Here is a 16358-nt window from a genome sequence, read left to right as displayed (position 1 = left end):
TTAGCTCAGGAAGGATACCCCTGTCACCATGGCAGCACAGCCCTACAAACAGCTGTAAACTCATCAGAGGACGTGAGCAAACACTCAGGAGCATGGTTATTTCACTGTTACACTGCTATGGTTACCTGAACTGGCACATTGAAACCTGCTGTGGGTAAACCCCTGCAGAGATAAGAGTCTAGGATTTCCAGTTGAAATGCCATCTGCAAGTTATCCAAGCTGCAGCCCAAGTGACATTTTCTGTCTGCCAGAACAAGCTGTGGAGCTTGCAGCCTGTTCTCAGCTTCTCCCAATCTTGAGGCCACAATACCCTTTCCACACCTTGTGAAAACTGTACAACTGCCATGGAAAAGCAAAGGGCCTCTCAGGAAAGACAGCAGAATCAAGACATTGCTGACACAAAATCAATTCATTCAGCTGGAATTCTCCATCCATTCTTGGTCTTTCCCAGGAGTGAGGACAACTAGGAAAAGGCTGCATGAGATGCCTGGACAGGGGTGGCACACATTTGTTGTCACTTTGGCTAAAGCAGCCCAATGCAGCTCTGACAGCCAGGACACTGCACAGCTGCCACTTGCTGCTGTGCTGGGAAGGACCATGGACTTGCCAAAGGAAGTTTTCTATTATATTTTGTGAAAATTAAAAACTGTGATTTACTACCTATCAGCATCACAATATATACTTGAACCATGACATTCATGCTGTGATTTTTCCATCCTGCCTGTATCATGCCAGAAAACCATTAAGACAATTGATTTAATTACAAAGGTACAAATCACTTTGGCTCCAAGTATATCCTGTAAAACCAGTGCTAGTAATCTACTACTCACCTTAGTGGTTCATTAAAAACAAAAAGAAAAAAGTAAAAAACCCAATCAACAACAACAACAAACTAAAAAAGAATAGCCACTACAAAAACAAACAAACAACCAGACAATGACAAAATCAACAAAACTCCCCAAACAAACAATACTGCGGAAAGGAAAAGGAAAAGGAAAAGGAAAAGGAAAAGGAAAAGGAAAAGGAAAAGGAAAAGGAAAAGGAAAAGGAAAAGGAAAAGGAAAAGGAAAAGGAAAAGGAAAAGGAAAAGGAAAAGGAAAAGAGACGGGGAAGTAGTAATTATTGCCTAATGGAAGAACTGTTCTAAATGAATGAAATTTTGCAGACCTGATACATTAGCATATTCACCTCTGCATCTAGAATAACATTTCTTTGTGTTATTAGCAGCTTCAAATGCTGCAAGGAAAATTAAGTTGAATAGAGACAGAAAAACATATTTTGTTAAATAGCACATTTCAAAAGGAAAGTTCATCAGGGTCTCTGGTAATAAACATTTATTACTATTTTGTAGAAGATTGCAAGCTAAAATATTTACTAGTCTCAAAAGCAAACAAAAACACTGCCAATTTCAACTGAGGGTTTCTAAGGCTGTGATGCAACACATCTCATGAACTGCACTTCCTGACAACATCTAAGTTATGCACATAACCTAAGGTAACCTCTCTTCCATGAAGCATGTATTTTGTCTGAGGGTTGATGGTTTGGGCTGCTGTTTTGTTTCCTGGATTCAACTATTTTTGAGGGAGTACAGTATTCATTACAAACCTTTTATGAATCTGGAGTCTCAAGATCTTCTTCAAGGGTTTAACACAATAATTCTTGTGGTGAACATTTAGATCAACAAAATCCACTTTTGAGCTTTGCTTTGTACCTTTTATTCATCTTGGACATTATTATTATTTAATATCTATATTGCAGAAGCAAGACCAATACTTTGCTGCTTCAGCTTCTGCAGGATATTCCTTCGCTGTGTCCTGCCCTTACTGTAAGGCTTTGTGAATATTTCCACTACATCATCCCTACTAATTTAGTCTTTGGTCTTTCCATTGATAAAGAACTTTTTTGGTTTTTAATAAACCGAAACAACAACAACAAAACAAACATTAAAAAAAACCACAAACAGGGCCTTATTTGGTATAGCTGTAAGTGTTGTACAGCCAGTAATCACCTTACTGGATTAGAAGGGGAATGACAGGTTACAGCTTTCTGTCTTGTAGTAGGCTTTTTTCCACAAAACTTCCCACCTTTCCTATCAGTGCAGCTTCAACAGGGGGAGGAATGGTAAGATCATTAATGCATGAGATCCACAGCAAGCACTGATCACAGCAGTCACCCAGCAAGTGCAGCAGTTAAAGCACTGAGGGCTTCACCAAGGCAATCTCTTCAGTTTGGCAGACTTTGTTACACACATTTGTGACAGAACATTACACAATCATCCAAAGTATGTAATTTACCAAAAAAAGGATGCTGGCATAGGAAGATCTCACAAGTCTACAATGTAAAGCTTATATCTTGAAAAATCTGTTATTAGTTATAAGCATGCAACATGTAGAGCAGCTAGCAACAAGGCTAGTTATCATGTAGGTGCTGTTATCCTCAGAGTAAACACCTGTTTTGTAAAAACAAAACTTTTCAAATAAACAAAACTACATATAATGCAACCAGAAAACATAAGCTTTTCCCACACAAACAACATAAGAATTCAGTGAGAAATATAAGCTTGACTTTATTGCCTCCATTCTTTTTCTTGTGTTCATATATTTTATTTGAATGTAAGCTTGCAATTCCTTCTTTTAAGATTGTCTGATGATCAGAAAAGCAGAGAAATCATAGTTACTTTCTCTTCTTTTGCACCTCTCACCAGCTGTGTTGGCCACAGCAAGGCTGACCTTCCTGATCACAGCAGATAAAGAAATAATTCACATAGGAAGCACTGAAAAGGCAGTACCACAGCCCAGACATTGATGAAGAGCAAGGCAGATCTGCAGTCTTTTTGCCTGGAGGCATAGTTCAGTACTATACAGGTCCAAACTCTTGTAAGAAAACCCTTATATAAAGCACAACATTCACCTGAATGCAAGATGGGGACCAGGCTTGCAGATTGTTATCATGAATGGTGACAACTATTTGGAATACTAAAACATTACATCACACTAGACTCCCTGAAGGGCACTTGTGCTCACTCCTGCTACTGAGCCGTTTCTGGCATACAAGCAAGCAACATAGGAAAAGGATCTACTGAAGCTGCAACCCAAATTTACTACCTGAAGTCAAAAGTATAAATATGCAAAAATATGGAGGTTAATTTGAAATTCTTGTTCAAGTAATCACACAGTCAATCGTTACAGAAATTTGCCAAGCCTGTCCTAACACCTCCTGCATTAAAATTTTACTGTGGCTAGTGGCTGCCCAAATCCAAAACAGAAGATCAGTTATGTAGACAATTATCTCCAGGAGGTTAACCCTTTCTGTCTGAAAAGCTTACAGCAATTTGTACAACTAAATAGATAGCTTTAGGTAAGACCAATAATTTTCAGACTGCTTGTAAAGCTCTAAAACCTGGAGTTTAGGACAAAAATATTTCTTTCCTGAAATTTCCCTACTAAGCATAAACAGTAGCTTCAATGTTAAATACTGCAGTAAGCACCTCTCTTTCCTAAATGTATGCGTTAAAGCTGCAGCAGAAAGTTACAAAAGTTTGCCTTATTTACATGATAACTTGTGAGAGTTTTCTTTATAACGTGAAAAACATACTTCTAAAAATACTTTCCCTGTTGTAAACTAGGGCATGAAGGGTCTGGATATGTAAGGGGGTTACACATTTGAAAGTTAACCATCAAATAAAAGTTTATTATAGAGCCTTGTGCTTTGCACGAATTGTGGGGTTTTTCTTGAACACCATTTATTCAAGACAATAGAAATGACTTTTTAAATTAAAAAAGCTCTGAAATTATGACCAGTGCCATAGATGAATCTGACCCCAAATAGGTTGCCTGAAATGGAACATGCGGTCGCACTGGTGGGGATCACAGGTACTGCTGTTCCAGAGTTCACCTCTTTGTTTTCCTATTAGGAAGAAATTATGTGTATGTATTTCCTAGATGAATCTTAGAATAAAATTTATTTCTAAGGGATGGAAGGAAACAAAAAAAAATAAGTGCACCTTGGAGCCCATGTGAAGGTATTTTCCTTAAGCAAAAAAGAAAATTTGTCAATACAGTTCCATAAATAACTGATGAAATTGTTTTTGTCTAGGAAGGACTTCATAATTTATGACTATTCAGGAACAGGACTAGTATCTCATTGTATTTTTAAAAAATCAACTGTACAGATTGTAGGGTCACAGAAGTAAGACAGACTAAGTCTACCAGAACATGTTTTACCTTTCTATTATTATTCTAATAATAGTAATTATTACTTGTACTGCAGTAAGAACCTGGGCATGATGGCAGGAACACAGAATACTTTCTTCCCAGATTAAAATGAAAGAAAATGTATTTTCTAGGTTGTGCATCTCTGCAACATGCATAGAAAACATTAAAAAAAAAAAATTATACAAGGTTTAGCCTGGTCTGAGCCATCCCCATTTCCTTTCCTTGAGCACATCTGTCTCCAGTGTCAGGTTACTAGTGCACATTCCTTCTGCTTGCTGACTACCATTTTCTTCCGGAGCAATGTGTCCCCCCAAGGCAGGAAAGGCAGCTGAGCACTAACAGGCAAGGAAGTGGATTTTTCTTTTCCTCCAGAAAAAAAATAAAATGGCAAACAGGAGGAATAGAGTTTTGTTTCTCGGTAGGTTTTCATTTCCAAGCACAGATAAAAATCAGGACGGAGTAAATAATTTTCTCTTGAAATCATAATTTTCAAGCTAATGAGTTTTGCCTAGAAAAAGTAGTCTTCATGATTATAGTCAACAAAGAAGGCAAACATTGTATTTGGCATCTGGTGCTGTACCCTGGGCTGAAGAAAAAAACATTCTTTATATTCATGGTGGGCACATAGACCCTATAAAACCATAGGATAATAATCCCAGTGAAATTTGTGGTGAAAAAAATCACAGACACCTAAACATTTCAAAATTTATCCCTCTGAGCATTTCTTGGCTAATTTCTTCCTTTCAGGCATTTGCTCACATGATCTTTTTGCATTTATTTTTATTTTGTTTGTTGCACAGCCCTCTTGACATCTTGGATGGAATAGAAAGGAGCAAGGAAAAGCTGAGAACTTTCCCCAGTAACACTATCAATTTGACTCAAAGATGTGCTTCATGAAATTCTTTTGACCTGTAGATATGTTTATCCCAGATCTTGCCTGGTTAGTGAAATAATTCCTCTGGATCAGCAGGAAGGATTAATTTTGGAAAAACAAAGTTAGAAAATCTGACTAGAAACACTGGTATTATATCTTATCTGACACTTTCAAGTCTAAATAAACAAGAATTTTCACTTATTATCAGTTACTATCACTGCTGAGCATTCAGCATGGTTTCTTATGAAACAGTAGGGATCCACAATGTTCTATGCATTTTTACAGGCTTCTAAGAGGGGAAGGGCTATTGTCCAAGGGGCATCTGAGATACAAGGATTAAAACCAGTATTGCCATATATATTGCCAAATAATTCCTGTACTTCAGAAGCTTCACTTAACATTTGATACTTGATAGCATTTGAAAGCTGTTTTCAAATATTAATGATAAACACTAGAGTTTATAAATATGTGCTGGCCTTCAAACCAAAGGTAGTATTCAATTTCTGACTAGCAGAGCAACAGGGAATACAAATTAATCTCTTACTCCATAATAGCAGGTGCCCAATTATTTTTCTCCCCTGTTCTAATCATCCAACTCTGCTTATTCTGTTTCTTAATACTATGCATTTTACTGCTTTCTCACATTATTTCATCCTTTGTTCTTCCAGCAACTTGTTCTTTCATTTATCAATATAATTTTTATTTTCTATGTGACAAAATTATTTGATATTCCCTCAGCCACCCTTCCCTTATTTCTTCCAATTTTATTATTAGAAATGACACCATATTTTCAAATTTTTTCCCCAATTCAGACTGTAGCTGTCACTCTACTGAAAATCACCCAGAACATTCACTAACCAGTGAAGTGATACAGTACTTACTGAAATGTGTTAAGCAAAAGATAATGTCGTGTGTTACTTACAGTTAATGTTTGATATTCAGGAAAGGCAGTTCCTATTCAGCACTTTCAAAATTATTTCTGCAATATGCTAATATGCTATTTTTTTCACTTTCTGGATGTAAACTGATAATCTGACTATTTGATCTTATCAAGGAGGAAATAGGGAAGAGAATGTCTGTTGGAGAAGTAACAATGATATAGGTAATAAATACTGAAATCCTCATTCCTTTATTATGTTCCTTTTAGATTATAAGAAGGATTCGAAGAAACAATTCTTCTAGCTCATAAAGCATTATCTACAGACTTCCAGCTTTCCTACCCACTTTACATTGCCTCTCCTCTTAAGCCAGCACAAAACCCACCAGCTAACACTGTGAAAAAGGCAGAACTATGCAGAACTATTACATCACTACATTCTATGGAGTTGTTATTTGCCTAATTTCAAGCAGCACTATGCCACATGAAAGTAAGCACCTGAAGAAAAGCTGCTTGCAAATGAACTACAAATTCTAGGATGGGGCTGTATTACATTTTAGAAATTTCTTCATTGGGAAACACAGAATTATTACTGTATCTTACATAAAAATTATAGCAACTCTGTCATGCTTCTGTTATAGTGACTTGGATTTTATTTGTCAAATAAACATTTGTAAACTTTGGCACAGGGTGAACAATGGAATTAACAGCTTACCCTATACCCAACTGGAAAAAGGGTGAACAATGGAATTAACAGCTTACCCTATACCCAACTGGAAAAAAACCCAATAAATACTGCACTTAATTACTGCATCTCACTCAAGTCCCTTAAATTTAATGTCACCTCAGAATGTCTGTAAACTTTACCACATTCAGGTGCAGAAGAGGCCTAGATAGCCTGAGGGACTGGCGATGGTCTATGCATTCTTTCTGCCTTTTAGCTTTTTGCAGAGTCCCTATCACTTTGAAGTCTATACTACTTTCCACCTTAAGGTTATGAGCCTGAACCTCACCTGCTGAATGAAAGTGATGGTCATTTGCAGGGCTGTATGAATGAGGAGGCCAGTGTGCAAGACAACACATCCCTAAACTTTTCCTAGTGGAGCCAGAATGACATTTAGGATATTGAGAATGTAACCCTGGCTCTGTTACCAACTCGTTGAGTGGTCTGGCCACAGCACTCCTCTCCTACTCCACCACATTTGTAATTGAATTTATAAACTCCTTAAGAAAATTCTGTCACTGCCACCACGGGACCCTGATTTCAGCTGAGCTAGTAGCAATAATAGTAAAAAAAATTCACTTTAAAGGCAAGAAATCACAAAGAGAAAACATAATGACCACCAAGATGCAAAGAAGAATACTGCGATGCATCTCCTTGTTATGACAGTCAAATCTGATCAACCAGCAGAGGATTTCCTTTGTTACTGTTTTGTCTGAGACACCTTCATCAGCAGTCTTGGAATCATTTAAAAACAACATTTAGGAACCATTTCCTCCATGTATTCAAGCTGCAATTATAGTCATACTCTACCTAGACAAATTAAGTAAACAAGTAATGATGCATAACTATGAGGAGGGACTAGCATGTCCTATTGAGTTAAACAGGCTTTTAAAAGTAATGGGAAAGCTCACAATAAGGGAAAATTATACAGGGGCAACTGAATTAAAACAAAACAAAACAAAACAACCAAACCACCCACCCCCCCCAACAAACCAACTATACATTCCACTCTTTTAGGAAATAGGCAAATAACTTTATCCAACTTTCAATCATAGTTACCTAGTAAGAGTAGTAGTGCTTAACTTATATAGAAATGTACTCTTTCCCACATATTTTAGAACAGAATTTCCCCCCTAAAATTAACAAATTTTAATGTTTTTTTCTTCCCAAATAACTAGATGCTAATTCATCACAAGAAATCAGAAAATTGGAAAAAAGAAAATGACCAGTCGAATTTCAACTGATGCCAGTAATTCACTGGATTTCAAAGCCATCACTGCTGCTCCCGAGTTCCACAGGTTTTGCCTTTTTTCTTTTCAGGCTTGGCTGTCTGCACCAGCTGGTTTCAGCGTGGTTTGTTAAAGCGAGCTCTCATCATAATCAAGTATAAATATACTGCAATGTACAGGTGGGTTATGCAAATGCATGTCCCATCCAAAACTGCTGCCCTCAAACTGGCACCGCTGGAACAGATATATTTATATTTTACCCTACGCAGTAAAAAAAAGCTCACAAACTAATTCCTGAACATTCCGATTCTTTAAAAAATAGTTGACGGTACAAAAGACTCATTAGCCTTAACTACTGCCAGTTTCACTTTGAATAGCCACAACTTCGCGGATAGTTTAGGGAAGAGAGAAAGCATTTGAGCTGGGACAAGAGCCATGCTTGGGGGGCTTCCCTGCCCCCGCTTTCGGGGGGAACAAAGGTCGGGGGGGCATTTCCTGCCCCTGCCATTGGTGTCTGCATGTGGGACCAATATGGGCAATGCAGAGTTTAAACAGTTGCAAATGGGGGAGGGAACATCGGGGCTTGTTTTACATATGTTTTTTTCCTGGCCGGGTTGAATTTAAAGTGGAGCGGCCGCATTGTTCGAGAGGCTCCTTGCCCCTACGCATTGACAGGAGCTGCTGTTTACACGGGCTTTTCATTCCTGCGCTGTTTGCTTATGGAAAATAAGGGGGAGTGACAGCAAAGGAGAGAAGGGGAGAAGGGAAGAGAGGGAGGCCCGGCCCGCAGCGCAGCCCAGAGCCGCGGTCCTGCCGGGCCGCTGACCCCGCTGGCGGAGGCGGCCGGCCCTGGCTCCCGTGTGAGCTGGGCCGCGGCTGCGGGCGCTGCCGGCCCCTCACGGCCCCACGGGCGGCACTTCCCCGCCGCACACACCTACACGGCCCCCCGGGCGCGCCTCCGCCTTGGCTGCAGACATGAGACTCCAGCTGCTGCTTTGGATCGCGGCTGTGCTCCTGGCGAGCCTCCTTCCAGCCTACGGACAGCGGCCAGGTAGGCGATGCCTCGGTGTGATGCTGCCCCCCGGGGCGGGAGCCGGGGGGCCGTGCCTGCCGTGGGCACCTCCGGCGGGTTCGTCTGACCGCGTCCAACACCGCTTTGTGCCCTCCGGGACGGGTCTGGACCCGGCGCATCCATCTGCGCTTCATCCCTACTTCTAGCGGCAGCGAGACAGGATGAGGCGCCCATCTCTGGAGTCTGGCAACTTCGGGGAGGCGGGGGAGGACAGGAATAAATAGGGACCCGAGGTGGGCAACTGTCGCGGACTTGGGGAAGCCCCGGCGGCACGGGAGGGCACGGCCGCGGAGAGGCACTACCGGCGCCGCTCTCACCCCGCTTCCCTCCCTCTCTCTCCGCAGCCAGCCTGGCCCTGCGCAGGAAGCTCCACCGGCACGGCTGCTCCCACCGGCGCTGCATGCCGCTCCACTCCAGGGTACCCTTCCCCTGAGCCCCGGCGCAGCGTGGCCAGGTAAATCCGCGCGTGTGGGCCGGGCCCGCGGGGAGCACCTCTGGGAATTCGCACCTGCCCTTGGAACTGCGCGAGGCGTGATTGCGCCCGGGCTGCCCTCGTTTCCATACCAAGCGGTTTGGAAACGGGGCCTTGGAGCTGCCCACGGCGGGGCGGTCGCTGTCCCGGAGCTCGGGCGCGGGTCCCGCTGCCGCCTTCTCCCCCTTCCAGGCCACCCCCGCCGCCAGTGCCTTCGTGAGGCAGTAGAAAACAACCGAGCCCGCTAATCGGGCCGAACGCTGCCCTCCGAGGCTGCTGGCAAAGGAGTGTCATTAGTGCAAAGGCTGGACAGAGCGGCGTTTGCAGAGGACGCTCCGGGGCTGCAAGCGCTGACACTTCCCTCGCCTTGGATGCAGGGCGAAGTCACCTCACTCTGCCCATCAGTAACATGAAGGTAGCAGCACTCACCCACTTCAAAGGGGGCTGTAATTCTTAATCATTGTCAGCAAAAGACTTTCAGCTCCTCGAATGAAAGGCTATACAAGTGCAAAACATTAATGCTTTATAGCTGATGAGGGCAGATACGTTCAAACACTGACTGCAGAAGCACACAGGTAGCATATGCTAATGTGGGAGGCATCAAAAGGAAACCTGGTGCTCTTTGCAATTTGAGAATGAATAAAACATGCAGTGAGTAGTTTTGCATCTTTGAAACTCATTATATATTAAAATTAATGTTGTAGCCCCAGGCTTGACAGCATCCTAAATAAATAGCGGCAGAACCTGCACTTTGTGGAGTCAAGAGGTTTCGATTTACTAAGTGGCTAACAGCGAAAAGAAGACTAAAGTAAAACTTTTAACAACCCTATACCAAGAATCTTGTCAATGCTTGAACTGCTTTGGTGAAAAGAACCCACACCACTCCCAAAACAGCCATGCAAAGGGTACCATTGCACTCTATAGTGCTGGCCTATAAGCACGTGGAATGTGCATACAGGATAGTAAACTGGCAAGTTTGTGAGGTTGAAAAGAAAGATTGCCATATCTTAAACTGAATCTCAGATGGGCTGCATACTGAGTGGCAGAATTGAGATGCCAGTAGAAAGAGGGGCATGCCAGAGGAATGCTTTACTACTGAATGCCATGTCTCCTCACTGCTACATTTAAGCAAGAGACAGATTGAATGATATTCCATCATCAGTTTAAGCATAAACCTAAAAGGATAAGCAATTGGATCGATTCACTCAGCAGGCAGAGACTGAATGGACAGAGGAATTTAGACCCAGTGATTTTGTGAATCAATTCGGAATGATTTGCTTTAGTTCCTAAGAAGAGTACATTTAGCCCCTTCCCCTCCCATTCAGCATCCATGTCTGAAAATGGTGTAGAAAGCATCTACATTTTCTGTAATGTGCTCTGAAGCCTGATATAAGGCATACATTTTGCTTGAGACTGCAGTAGCTGCATTATACATGTGCATTTACACTGGAATTCCTTTCCCCACAGAATATCAAGATAAATCATATTTTCAGCGTTAACATCCTTTTCTTTGGGGAGCTGATTTCTCGTAACAAAAGTCGAGACCAAACAAAACAAAATTCTCAATACATTTTGTAGACATTTAGTTAAAGATCCTTCTGCTTTATAAAGCTGTTTAGAACTCAGTAAACCTCTACTAGGGTGTAAGGGGAGACAGGCACCTGAACTAACTTTCTTAACTTCAGTCATTGTGGGCGCTATCCTTTATCTTAAGTAGCATTTACCACCCACGTTTACATTCCCCTCCAGTTTTAGTTCAAATTCAGCAAATATTTACATGCCTGGGTTACTTGACTCACATGAGTATCTTACTGGTCTCAGTGGAGCTGTACATATGGATAAAGCCATTTGCAGATGCAAACAGGATGCACCCTTAAGCCTGAATTTCAACTAGTGGTTGGAAACTAAAATGAGCATAGCAGCCTCTTGCAGCATTTGAAATGAGAAGATTGAATTTGACTTTTCATCAGTTCCATACACAAAACATGGGACAAAAAAAAGGCAGAAAATTTTATATTAGCAGCCTTCTTGCTTTTGTCTTTTCTTCCTCCAACTTTTCTGCTGAAATTTCCAAATTAAGAAATAATATTCCAAACTTCATCCATGTATTTCATAAATAATATATTCTGTTTTGTATGAGACTTATTTAGACTACTAAATCTCTCATTAATATTTCTCTCCTTTTCTTCTTTTTTCCCCCAGCAGCTTCATACAGGTCTTTTCAGTATTTTAAAGAGCAATAGCTGAACCGATATGAGAAGTTTGTCAAAAGTCCAGATCAACAACAGCTGACCTGATAGCCACCACAGTCCCATCTTCAGCAGTCCTGTCTCACATTCTACTGGACCTGGACTAAAGGCCCCTGTCTCACACCCTAAGAAGTGGTGGGGGGAAGAAGTGTGGTGATGGGCAATGTACGTTAATTTACCTCGATGTATCATTCCCTGCACATTACTTGGCTCTCACCATGAGTAGTGAAAGTTAAAGATCAAATCAAACATCAGGTTTATTTTGATCTGAGCTAGTTTTCCAGTGGAAGCAAGAAGGAAGGATCTGTCCAAGGGTGCTCTTGATGCTTTATAATGTTCAGACTGATTGAAATTGAAAGTGCTGTTGACTACCCAGTTCAGGCTGTGTATAGGGCAGTGTTTGGGATGAAATAGTATCAGATTCCAGCATGGAGTTGTGGAAGTCCATTTTTTGTTTATAATTTTATATATTAATAATATATACATATGTTTTAACATCTAACATTACGTCTTTATGGAATTACCTTAATAATAACATAGAATGCATCACTGTAATAGTACCAAAGTCACCACTAGCGGTCCCACTGGCTTCATGTATGTGACCATAGTAAGAGTTTACAGTATCAGAAAGCAAAGAGAGTGTTAGCCCTCATTCTATAGATAGAGAATTGAAGCACACAGAGATAAGAGATTAGCCAAGGGTCATGCAAAACTGATAACTCAGATCTCTCAAGCCAGGCCTTAAGGTCAAGCCCATCCTCCTTTCTAATGAGCTGTTACTGCAAAGTCTATCATTTGTTTTCTTAAACTGGGCTGCCAAACCAGACAGTTAAAACTAGTTTGAAAATTCAGTATTATAGAGCTATTTGCTTAAGAGTAGTTTTCCTAAAATACCTGCTACAGTATTATAAATAGAGCATAAAAATAGACCATTGAAAGGAAGCCTTTGTTTAGTCAGCCAGTGCTGTGTAGCACTCTATTCCCGTCATTTAAATTAATGGGTTTTTTGAACATAGCACTACAATGAATGAAGACCTCAAACAGAAAACAGGCTGTCCTTTTCAGCACTGGTGGTCAAGAATACCTTGAGCTTTTAGTCTGAGTTTTGTTCTTAAAAACACATGTTTCACATATGTCTTTTATATCAGCAGAAATTACCTACCTACATATAAAGGAAAATGTGGTAGCCCTTTAATTAGCATATATAGAACAACCTGAAAACAAAACATACCCAGATTTTTAAATCATTGCACTAGACTTTAAATGCCAGCATTTTTTACACAATATATAAAGACAAAGATCATAGATGTTGTGGTTTAAATCTGGTATTACAATTTTTTTCTTAAAACACATAGTATCTAATTAATGAAAGAGCAGCAATCAAAAAACTGAATAGCTGAAACTTTCTAATGAGTGTGCATATGTAATTCCTTATCTCTAAGAACTTGAAATCTTATTTGATTAATATTGGCAGAGTTTAACAGGAGTAACAAATTTCTCTACATGATAAAAAATAGAAGTGCAACATCAGACCTGGTTCTGGAGTTGTGTAAAACCATCATAAAACGATAGTCAAACTCATCTAAATCAATAAGCAGTCCTGCAGGTAAACCTTTGGAGTCTTGAAAAAAAAAAGCAGTTTCCCAAAGAGATATTCTATCACTTATATATATTTTAAAAATTATTTATTTACATGGCTTTGACATATATCCTTGGCTATCTCTGTTTAGAAGAGCTAAAGAGGTAAACAGTGTGGGAAAGCAAGAAAGATGAAGAGTAGCTATTTAACAGTTGTGTCTTATGAATGAGTATATGGATCTATTGTGGCACTGCATCTTATATATAACCACAGTTATTCAATTAACTTTGATAGAATCATAAAAAATACATAATGTACCTATCAGAAAGCTATAAATGCATGGTCCTTCACAGAAAAATAAAAATAAAAAAGCACCCTAGGAAGCCCGCTGTCAGTCTACAAAATTATTCTAAATATCTGTTCTTTAAAGGCATTTTGATACTCCAAAATCTGCTTTGAAAAAAGGCAGATTGTGAACTTTGATAGATATTTTTATCAACTAGCTGGTTAATTGTATATTTTGTAAAAAGATAGTATGCATTTCAAATAATATCTTATTTGAAATAAATTTTGTACACTCCTCAAAATCTGTATTCTTCAGCTGTCAAAGACATCTAACGAAAATTGAGAACTTGCCTATTTTCCCAGTGGATTCGTATAGAACCAGTGTTTGAAAACTTTTTACGCCATTTTTGACACAAATAAATCACAGTTAATCACAGAAAAGTTTTCCTGACATTTTCTGTCTTTCTAAAAATGCAAAATTCTGATTCAAGTCAGACTTGCATTTGACTTTGTTGAAACTATCTGTTTTGATAACAGTGTGATCATATCTATGTATGTGAAATATTTGGACATGGTGCTGCAACAGCCGAACTGAGTTCTCCCTGTGCATGCACCAGTGTACCTACACTTAAAGGCAGCTTGCACAAGTACAAATTGCTTCTACTCAGTCAGAATTGATGTTTGCATGGATGCAATCTAACATGACTTGATCCCAAGACACAGATTAAGACCTTAAATTCTGGAAGGCAAAACGTGAGTTTCTAAAACATTGAATTAACTCCTGGTCTTGTACATAGTTGTAATATGGGAAAAATGAAAACTTAATTTGGAAGTATGTTTCATTAAGTCCTGTCCTGTAACAACAGGTCAGCAGGAAACGGAGGTAAATGCAAGGCTTTGGTGAGAAACAGCAGTTTAGCATGTTCCCAAAGGATAACAAACAATTCACCTCTTCCCTTTCCAGTATGGAAAAAAAGGAAATTATAGGAGAATAAAGACTGGAAATATTTCCCTTATGCCACATACATATGCTATAAATATCTCAGTGTCTACACAAAGCCAAATTTTACTAAGGGTCACTAAGCTTTAAATTAAATCAATCAGAAGAAACATTAGCATGGCAAATGAATTTCAAATGTTTGACTATCAGTACAATAAGCCTACTGATCTCACTACTTGCTCTTCTACTGGCTCTTCTCTTTCTTGCTATTGATCAGCTGCAAAATATTTATGCAAAGCAGGAAACACTCCAGCAGCATAAACAGGGCAACATGGCTTTTACAAAGAAAGCCCAACTCATTTCAAGGCTGAAGCTGCTTTTCCAGGTCTCCAGTTACCTATTCTGACTGTTGGCCCAAGCCTCTGGTCCTTGCTGCAACCTTGTTTTGTAGATTAAGAATGACTCCCAGTAGAGTAAACCTGCTTAACTCCATGTTAATTACTTACATGTTAGCATAGAAACTTAAAGCAGGAAAATCCTGTTAAAATCTTTTACAATAAGTGATTTCCCTGGCAGAGTGAAATACTGAAGTGCTTATACAGAACATCCACTACGAGCAATATGGGAAGACAAAACAGAAATACTGACAGAGTTTTCCTCATGTAAGATGCACATTCACAAGAGATCATATATTTTCTTCCATGTGTACAGAATATTTAGCACAGCTCAGCATTTCATCTAAAAATTATTAAAACCCCACCCTGTGAACCTTTTTCAGGCAACCCAATATATTCCATAGGCAGGATAAAATACTTATTTTATAATAAGAAAAAAAACGTACATACTGATTTGCTACAGAACCAAAAAGCTACTGGGTAAGCACTGAATAATAAAAAAAGAGGATAAAATAACAATACATTATTTTAACTTTTATTTTGAGGTACAGTTGTAACATATATTAGGAAGCATTCCTTCACTTCTGTTATATTCTTGCTACCCCAGCTGCAATCAAGCAGATCTTACCAAGACCTGTAAATATAGATTCATTTCAGCAGCTGTAGTTACATAAAGAGTTTGCCACACCTCACCAGAGCAGGGCTGTGTTGGTGGTTAGCAAAGCACAGCTTTGCAGCAGAGCACGTGCAAACCCCTGTGCTCACAAAGCAGAACCTTCCCCCACCCCCTGACACTTGGACCCAATGCTCCAGTGCTCGCTGCGTGCACATCACACCATGGATTTTACTTCACACGGTACAATCCAGCCCACGAGCCGGGCGCTGGCACTGCAGGGACAGGCACCCAGGCTGCAACACTGGGCACGGACTGCTCTGGCCACCCCAGCACACAAGCTTGCAGCAGCAGAGAGGTGTCCAATAAGCAGGATACAGCAGAATCAGAAGAATTAGGACTCGTCGTTCATTTTAGCACTGTGGCATGGCAGACACAGCAAGGTCACAGCTCAGCCTCGTTTCCCTTGCACAGCAGCAGCCATTCACCCCTTCCACACCACTTGGCCTTTCAAGTGGCTGATTGCACACAGGCCCCCTGAGCAGCTCTGCAGTCACCAGTGAGCTCGCCACGGGGCAGGGTGGTGGCCAGGAGGAGGCAGGTGCCCAGGCCCACAGAACCCAGCAACACCATGCCATGAACTGGGGGCAGGCAGCACAGGGGAACCTGCGGCTGGGGAGTATTTCTGCCTCCAAAGAAGGCTGGCCTTGGCCCATCTGCTGCAGACGAGGGGCTTGGGGATGCCACACAGCAGCAGCTCCTACCTGGCACTTCACTATAGCTCTACCATGGCCAGAGGTTCAAGTGTTCAGGGAAAGTAGTAAAGATTACCAGC

General features: G+C 40.6%; 1 protein-coding gene across 1 annotated transcript; it reads left to right on the top strand.

The window, feature by feature from the left end:
• Positions 1–8893: 8893 nt before the first annotated feature.
• On the top strand, positions 8894–9423 carry APELA (apelin receptor early endogenous ligand). Its single transcript, XM_062492700.1, has 2 exons — positions 8894–8969; positions 9335–9423. The coding sequence occupies exons 1-2, from the start codon at positions 8894–8896 to the stop codon at positions 9421–9423; spliced, it is 165 nt and encodes a 54-aa protein (XP_062348684.1).
• Positions 9424–16358: the final 6935 nt, after the last annotated feature.

Source organism: Cinclus cinclus, chromosome 5 (assembly GCF_963662255.1).
Source record: "Cinclus cinclus chromosome 5, bCinCin1.1, whole genome shotgun sequence".
NCBI classification, from domain to species: Eukaryota; Metazoa; Chordata; class Aves; order Passeriformes; family Cinclidae; genus Cinclus; species Cinclus cinclus.
Note: the sequence above shows the minus strand (reverse complement) of the source record. Positions and strands in the feature narration are given on the sequence as shown.